This window comes from Mytilus trossulus, chromosome 11, assembly GCF_036588685.1.
Source record: "Mytilus trossulus isolate FHL-02 chromosome 11, PNRI_Mtr1.1.1.hap1, whole genome shotgun sequence".
In the NCBI taxonomy this organism is placed as follows: Eukaryota; Metazoa; Mollusca; class Bivalvia; order Mytilida; family Mytilidae; genus Mytilus; species Mytilus trossulus.
Genome location: NC_086383.1, coordinates 51,657,379 through 51,666,508, shown reverse-complemented (window position 1 = coordinate 51,666,508; position 9,130 = coordinate 51,657,379). Strand labels below are relative to the sequence as shown.

Here is a 9,130-nt window from a genome sequence, read left to right as displayed (position 1 = left end):
ATTTATTAGTAGTACTGATCAGTATTGTTTTATTTAGGTTGATGCAAAACACAAGTTTCCTAAACTATAGTGGATGTGTTGTTATGAAAACACAATGTGATCTTGTTGTAGGTGTATTTTTTTTTAATATTGCATCAACATTAGAATTATGTCTACAACATCTAATAATACCTCTGTAAAATGTATCTTTTCACTTTCAGATGAGGATGCATTAGAAGAACAGTTGTTTTAATAAAGAAAATAGACTATAGATAGTAAGTTGTATCATTGTTATCTCCCTTATATATTGGCTATTGACTTTAAACAATTGAATTACTTCCCTTTTGTCACTTTGCAAATATGACAGAAGTTAACAGATACACTTAAAAATACCAATTATACCGACAATCAATAAAATTTGACATTACTTTATCTATATTTAGGCACAACGAATTCATTTTCTCTTAAATTATCGGTTAGACTTTCAGTTTATAAAAATAGGTAAAGTGACTAGACTATAACTAATCACCTAAAATGTGCATGTGGCCTTTTCAAAATCATTTTATTTTTTGAAGATTTTGAAGAAAAAAAATGGAGTTCTTGTATATGATCATATATGTTCATATGTTTCATAGTAAAAACTAAGCCATGCAAGTCTGTAAAACACTTTCATAATTTTAGTTCAATTTAAAGGATCATATGACATATGTGTAACTATAACCTTGAGAAAAAAAATCCATTTGACCAAAAATATCTTAAACATCATTTTAGTGATGCATTATTTAATAGTTGAACATTGGGCATATAATATATAATATTACCTTGTGTGTTTTAACAAAGGGACTGATACCTCCTTCTTCTACAAGACATCTTGTGACCTGTAGATGTCCATACTCAGCAGCCACATGTAAAGCTGTTCTTCCACCTTTCTATAATATAACCAAATAACATGTAAATATTATGGACAATACTTTGTTATCAATATCAATAATATACAAAATATCCTACAACTGACATAAAACTTGTCTAATAAACTGGATAATGTTGTGTAATAAATAAAAACAAAATATATCTCACATGAATCAGTGGTCAAAACTGAATAAAATGACCAGTCACACTCGATTTGTATTGTACATAAACAACATGTTTTTTTGTGGGATGTTAGCACTTCCAACAGAAATGTCATGTTAACAAAAACATTTTTTTTTCAAGAAATGTATAAAATATTTATATCAATTGATTCAGTGCAATGCACAGAGATAAATGAGATCCCACTTTATATAATTCTGGCGCGTATATGTTGATATAATAATAAAATCTGTCTGATTATTATGGTTCAGAATAGTGATCAATTTAAAAAAAAAACTTTTTCAAAGATATATGAAAAATAGTTACATTTCCTGATTAAGTACGAGGAGACTAGAAAAATGAGACCCCACTTTATATGATTCTAACAAATATTGGTTGTCCATTAAACCTGACTAATTAACAACATGAGATTTTGTGTTGATTAAAAGTAATGTGATCAGATTTAGTAGATAACATACATCTGTGATATCTTTGTTACATCTGTTCTCCAGGAGAAGTTGACACACTTCCACATGTCCTCCCTCGGCAGCCCACATTAATGCTGTCCATCCACCATCCTGGAATAATACAACTGACATCAAAACTTGTCTGATAAACTGGACAATGTTGTGTAATAAATATAAACAAAAATGACCAGTTACATCAATTAAAACTGTCTAATTTACAACAGGATTTAGTGTAGATTCAGTTTAATCAATAATTTTATAAAAGTATTTTTTTCAAAGAAAAAAGAAAAAAGTTATATTTTCTGATTCAGAACAATACTATGAGTAAAATGAGACCCCACTTTATATAAGTTTTACAAACATTAGTTGTCTATTAAACCTGTCTAATTAACAACATGATTTTGTGTTGATTAAAAGTAATGTGATCAGATTTAGTAGATAACATACTGATGTGATATCTTTGTTACATCTGTTCTCCAGGAGAAGTTGACACACTTCCACATGTCCTTTACTGGCAGCACACATTAATGCTGTCCATCCACCTCTCTGGAATAATACAACTGACATCAAAACTTGTCTGATAAACTGGATAATGTTGTGTAATAAATATAAACAAAAATGACCAGTCACATTAATTAAAAATATCTGATTAACAACAGGATTCTGTGTAGATTCAGTATAATTATAAATTTTCAGAAAATATTTTTTTTAAAGAAAAATGAAAAAAAGTTGTATTTTCTGATTCAGAACAATACTATAAGTAAAATGAGACCCCACTTTATGTGATTCTAACAAATATTTGTTGTCCATTAAACCTGTATAATTAACATGTTTTTGTGGTGATAAAAAGTAATGTGATCAGATTTAGTAGACCATGTGTTGTGTGTTGTTATATTTGTTTGTTTATTTACTCTGAGTAGTCAGGTGAAGACCATGTGTTTTGTGTTAACAGGATTTAGTGTAGATTCAGTTTAATCATTAATTTTAATAAAATAAATTATTCAAAAAAGAATGATAAAAGTTTTATTTCCTGATTTAGTACAACACAAAGAAAATGAGACCCTCTTTAAAAAAAAGATTATTATTATTATCATTATTATTATTATTATTATTATTATTATTATTCATACAAGCATTTATTGTCCATTAAACATGTCTAATTAACAACAGGATTTAGTGCAGATTCAGTATAATCATTAATTTTTAAAAAAAATCAAAGAAAAGTTAAAAAGAGTAGTATTTCCAGATTCAGAACAATTATATGATTAAATGGAATTACATTTTATATGAATCTAACGACTATTTGTCCTTTTTACAAGATATTTCTACATTAGATCTTTACACATATCACTACCTGACCAAAGTTGTTAACACAACATCAAGAAAAACATAAGTGTAAAAAATTGTTTCATGTCAAGAAGCGAAATAAGAACTTCACCATCCATAACTCAAACAAAAAGAGAAATATTTTAAAATCAAACCATGCATGTATTTTTCCATTAAAACTCTAATTAAATTCAGAATTTTGATTTAATGTTGATTCAGTATAATGACTAAGTTTCAGTTTCCATACAGACCAATGGTATTTGAACAGTTCAGGTTTTATTATTGTGTGTTTTATTATTAATACCAATGGTCTAGATAGGCCAAGGGGGAATCATAAAAAAACACATATGGTTTAACCCCTCCACATTTTGTGTGTGTACCAAATCAGACAACCCAGACCATGTGTTGTTTGTTGTTATATTTGTTTGTCTATTTACTGAGCAGGTCAGGTCTGGGCCATGTGTTGTGTGTTGTTATATTTGTTTGTCTATATACTATGAGTAGTCAGGTCCAGACCATGTGTTGTTAGTTGTTATATTTGTTTTGTCTATTTACTCTCAGTAGTCAGGTCCAGACCATGTGTTGTGTGTTGTTATATTTGTTTGTCTATATACTATGAGTAGTCAGGTCCAGACCATGAGTTGTAAGTTGTTGTATTTGTTTGTCTATTTACTCTGAGTAGTCAGCAGGGTTTCCCCTGGGTCAATTATTTTTTTCGCCACCTCTTTCGCCAAAACAATATTTTTTTCGCCACTTTATTTTTTTTTCGCCAAGTAACACAAATATATTTTTCTTTTAAAAGTTTCCTTTTTTTTCTCCAGCCACCCTCCCCCTAAATAAGAAGTGGTTTTTACAACAAAACGAAGCATCTTATCACTTGGAATTGATCCCTTGTGTAAGTGAAGTCAATTCATTGAAGGGTTACTTTCATGCCAACCTTTTGAATAGATTTCTTCATATCGACAGTTTTCTTTTCTAGACCATCGTAAATAAGTAAAACTATACATGCTATATGCTTGAAACACGTGTGTCACTGAACACTGATACGATTTTGAAAGTACACACTGAAATCAATGATCTATATGAAAGTTAAATGATAAAATTTTAAATCAGAGACTGTTCTTTCTTTTGAACATTTTTCGTCATAACAACAATTTTCTTTTCTAGACTATCATTAAAAGAAGGAGAGGAAGCTTAAAAATTTTGCAAACACGTGCGTCGCAAAGTTGCTAATAAATCCCTTTTGTGACATGTAACAGAAGCCATATTATTTTGTCATATCATAAAATCAACACCTTTATTAATTAGTCCTTTGATGTCGATAGCTATGAAAGCAATCAGCTGATTATTGATTTTCTGTCAAAATCTTAACGAGTTCAAGGTGAATTCCGAGTATTGTCTGATAGGTAAAGTAAGAGAAACCCGGAAAAAGTAAATAAACAAGATGGCTGAAAATAAATCGTTATGTATATTTCTTTCGACAAATTCTTTCGCCAATGACGAATTTTAATCGCCACAATAATTATTTTTTCGCAAATTGCGAAAAATGGCGACCGCCAGCGGAAACCCTGGTAGTCAGGTCCAGACCCTGTGTTGTTTGTTGTTGTATTTGTTTGTCTATTTACTCTGAGTAGTCAGGTCCAGACCATGTGTTGTTAGTTGTTGTATTTATTGTCTATTTACTCTGAGTTGTCAGGTCCAGACCATGTGTTGTTAGTTGTTATATTTGTTTGTCTATTTACTCTGAGTAGTCAGGTCCAGATCATGTGTTGTGTGTTGTTATATTTGTTTGTCTATTTACTCTGAGTAGTCAGGTCCAGATCATGTGTTGTGTGTTGTTGTATTTGTTTGTCTATTTACTCTGAGTAGTCAGGTCCAGACCATGTGTTGTCTGTTGTTATATTTGTTTGTCTATTTACTCTGAGTAGTCAGGTCCAGACCATGTGTTGTTTGTTGTTGTGTTTGTATGTCTATTTACTCTCAGTAGTCAGGTCCAGACCATGTGTTGTTTGTTGTTGTATTTATTTGTCTATTACTCTGAGTAGTCAGGTCCAGACCATGTGTTGTTAGTTGTTATATTTGTTTGTCTATTTACTCTGAGCAGTCAGGTCCAGACCATGTGTTGTTAGCTGTTATATTTGTTTGTCTATTTACTCTGAGCAGTCAGGTCCAGACCATGTGTTGTTTGTTGTTGTATTTATTTGTCTATTACTCTGAGTAGTCAGGTCCAGACCATGTGTTGTTAGTTGTTATATTTGTTTGTCTATTTACTCTGAGCAGTCAGGTCCAGACCATGTGTTGTAAGTTGTTGTATTTATTTGTCTATTACTCTAGAGTAGTCAGGTCCAGACCATGCGTTGTTAGTTGTTATATTTGTTTGTCTATTTACTCTGAGCAGTCAGGTCCAGACCATGTGTTGTTAGTTATTGTATTTGTTTGTCTATTTACTCTGAGTAGTCAGGTCCAGATCATGTGTTATTAGTTATTGTATTTGTTTGTCTATTTACCCTGAGTAGTCAGGTCCAGACCATGTGTTGTTAGTTGTTATATTTGTTTGTCTATTTACTCTGCGTAGTCAGGTCCAGACCATGTGTTGTTTGTTGTTGTGTTTGTATGTCTATTTACTCTCAGTAGTCAGGTCCAGACCATGTGTTGTAAGTTGTTGTATTTATTTGTCTATTTACTCTGAGCAGTCAGGTCCAGACCATGTGTTGTAAGTTGTTGTATTTATTTGTCTATTTACTCTGAGTAGTCAGGTCCAGACCATGTGTTTGGTTGTTATACTTGTTTGTCTATTACTCTGAGTAGTCAGGTCCAGACCATGTGTTGTTAGTTGTTATATTTGTTTGTCTATTTACTCTGAGCAGTCAGGTCCAGACCATGTGTTGTAAGTTGTTGTATTTATTTGTCTATTTACTCTGAGTAGTCAGGTCCAGACCATGTGTTTGGTTGTTATACTTGTTTGTCTATTACTCTGAGTAGTCAGGTCCAGACCATGTGTTGTTAGTTGTTATATATTTGTTTGTCTATTTACTCTGAGCAGTCAGGTCCAGACCATGTGTTGTAAGTTGTTGTATTTATTTGTCTATTTACTCTGAGTAGTCAGGTCCAGACCATGTGTTTGGTTGTTATACTTGTTTGTCTATTACTCTGAGTAGTCAGGTCCAGACCATGTGTTGTTAGTTGTTATATTTGATTGTCTATTTACTCTGAGCAGTCAGGTCCAGACCATGTGTTGTAAGTTGTTGTATTTATTTGTCTATTTACTCTGAGTAGTCAGGTCCAGACCATGTGTTGTTAGTTGTTATATTTGTTTGTCTATTTACTCTGAGCAGTCAGGTCCAGACCATGAGTTGTTAGTTGATGTATTTGTTTGTCTTTTTACCCTGAGTAGTCAGGTCCAGACCATGTGTTGTTAGTTGTTATATTTGTATGTCTATTACTCTGAGTAGTCAGGTCCAGACAATGTGTTGTGTGTTGTTATATTTGTCTATTTACTCTTAGTAGTTAGGTCCAGACCATGTGTTGTAAGTTGTTGTATTTATTTGTCTATTACTCTGAGTAGTCAGGTCCAGACCATGTGTTGTTTGTTGTTGTATTTGTTTGTCTATTTACTCTGAGTAGTCAGGTCCAGATCATGTGTTATTAGTTATTGTATTTGTTTGTCTATTTTCCCTGAGTAGTCAGGTCCGGACCATGTGTTGTTAGTTGTTGTATTTGTATGTCTATTTACTCTCAGTAGTCAGGTCCAGACCATGTGTTGTTAGTTGTTGTATTTGTATGTCTATTTACCCTGAGTAGTCAGGTCCAGACAATGTGTTGTTTGTTGTTGAATTTGTATGTCTATTACTCTCAGTAGTCAGGTCCAGACCATGTGTTGTTAGTTGTTGTATTTATATGTCTATTTACTCTGAGTAGTCAGGTCCAGACCATGTGTTGTTAGTTGTTGTATTTGTATGTCTATTTACCCTGAGTAGTCAGGTCCAGACCATGTGTTGTTAGTTGTTGTATTTGTATGTCTATTTACTCTGAGCAGTCAGGTCCAGACCATGTGTTGTAAGTTGTTGTATTTATTTGTCTATTTACTCTGAGTAGTCAGGTCCAGACCATGTGTTGTTAGTTGTTGTATTTGTTTGTCTATTTACTCTGAGTAGTCAGGTCCAGACCATGTGTTGTTAGTTGTTGTATTTGTTTGTCTATTTACTCTGAGTAGTCCGGTCCAGACCATGTGTTGTTAGTTGTTTTGTTTGTTTGTCTATTTACTCTGAGTAGTCAGGTCCAGACCATGTGTTGTTAGTTGTTGTATTTGTATGTCTAATTACCATGAGTAGTCAGGTCCAGACCATGTGTTGTTAGTTACTGTATTTGTTTGTTTATTGACTCTGAGTAGTCAGGTTCAGACCATGTGTTGTGAGTTGTTGTATTTGTTTGTCTATTTAATCTGTTTATCATGTGTTGTTAATTGTTGTATTTGAGTCACTGAGTTTTCAATATTTGTGGCAATTCATATAAACCATTTTTATGAACTATCAAGAATATTACTTTTTCATAAGTAAAACTGATTTACATATATAGTGTTGAGTTTTGATATTCAATGTTACAAGTTTACCTTTTTAATATTCAATGTTACAAGTTTACCTTTTTAATATTCAATGTTACAAGTTTACCTACTTGATTATCAATGTTAGCTCCATTTGCTAGGCAAAGCTTCAAGTCCTCTACGCTCCCATTTTCAGCAGCTTCATAAAGTTTCTGTAAGTAAGAAATAGAGATTACATTTAGCAGAATGTGAAGAGTTAAGTTACTTAAATGGTTTTAACTCTAACACCAGAGAATAATTATCAAACACTTTCAAATTACAGATTTTTATTGGTAAATACATATAGACATTTAACTCTATCCAATTTCTCAACTGGAGACATCTTTTTGAATGTCACTTTTTCGTGCAGACCAAATAAACATCAATACTTTAAAAGACAACAAACTGAATTTACATCAATAATTTCAAAGATAATGCTCATTTTGGCCTCACTCCTTTTTCATAGTCTGTCAACATCAAAAAGACATCTTGATTCAACATTGTTATTTTTCTAATAACTGTAACAATGTTATGTACATGACGTCATAGTCAAGTACTTTCAATTTACAATTTAAAAGACAATAATCACAAACATATCGGCACAATAAATTAAATTACACTTAGCTGAGAGGGTAATAGAGCAAATTGTAACCCGTTGAAAGAACCGGAATTTTTTAAATAAAACCAAACTGCTGAAAATTACAGATGTTATATACTTTCAATTGAAACCAAAAACCACTTGGTCGTTTTGTGGTAGCGTGTTCTCCTCTATAGCAGAATTGATTGGGTTCGTTCCCAAGACGGGTCTAAACCAAAGACTAGAAAATTGTTTTAGCTGCATTTATATCTGCTAAGCAACATTTCAGTCTACAAAAGATTGGTGACTGATAAATCCAATTATTCACTGAGCATGCTGAGGGATATCAAAGAGTGAGGCCCTTGTGGGGGTGTCCAAGTAATCACAAAATCACAAATTTTTAAAACATCCCTACATATTATAACATGCTTATATTTTCTATCAGATAAACAATAAAAACACTTGACAGTTTTGACTTTAAAGAAGAAAAAAGCTTACGTAATTCCACACTTCCATTATCTCCTAAAATAGAAAAAAAAAACATATTTATAAACTGTTGAGTAATTATTGTTACTGCTTCATGCAACTGAAAAAAAATATACTGTTTTTGGACTTATAAATACTGACCTATGTACGTATTCAGATATACACAACTAAATCTTTGTATCAACTAATAGCTCTATAGTGATCATCTACCTAAATATTGAAGGGACATAACTCTGGAAGAATAAATGCAAAAGGAATGTAACCAAGGCTATGTTTAAACTTTAAAAAAAAAGCAGTTTGCTATAAGAAGCCACGAAATAACAATTGTCAAACAATTCAAACTAGCAAACTAACTGCCATATTTATGTACAAACAATCAAAATTAAAAGAAATATGATACAGAAACAATAAACAACCACTGAATAACAGGCTCCTGACTTTGGACATGTTCATTCATTACATCATAAGAATGAAGCTTCTAAAGTAAACATAACTAGATATCATTGAGATGGGAGCCATCTCTGTGGGCCCCGCTGTCAATAATGTGGGGTAAACAAGTTGTATGGATAATCTGATATGAAGCATTATTTGAAGTTATTACATAGTCTCACGTGTGATTTTAATCTAAGATTTTAAGTTAAAACTGAT

At 32.0% G+C, this 9,130-nt stretch overlaps 1 protein-coding gene across 1 annotated transcript; it reads right to left on the bottom strand.

Moving 5' to 3' along the window:
- Positions 1-349: 349 nt before the first annotated feature.
- On the bottom strand, positions 350-8,842 carry LOC134690146 (uncharacterized). The gene is made up of 7 exons (XM_063550123.1): positions 8,837-8,842; positions 8,495-8,518; positions 7,512-7,592; positions 1,962-2,060; positions 1,527-1,625; positions 801-908; positions 350-361 (listed from the first exon to the last, which is right to left on the bottom strand). Exons 1-7 carry the CDS (start codon positions 8,840-8,842, stop codon positions 350-352), a joined length of 429 nt encoding a protein of 142 aa, XP_063406193.1.
- Between the last annotated feature and the right edge of the window lie 288 nt (positions 8,843-9,130).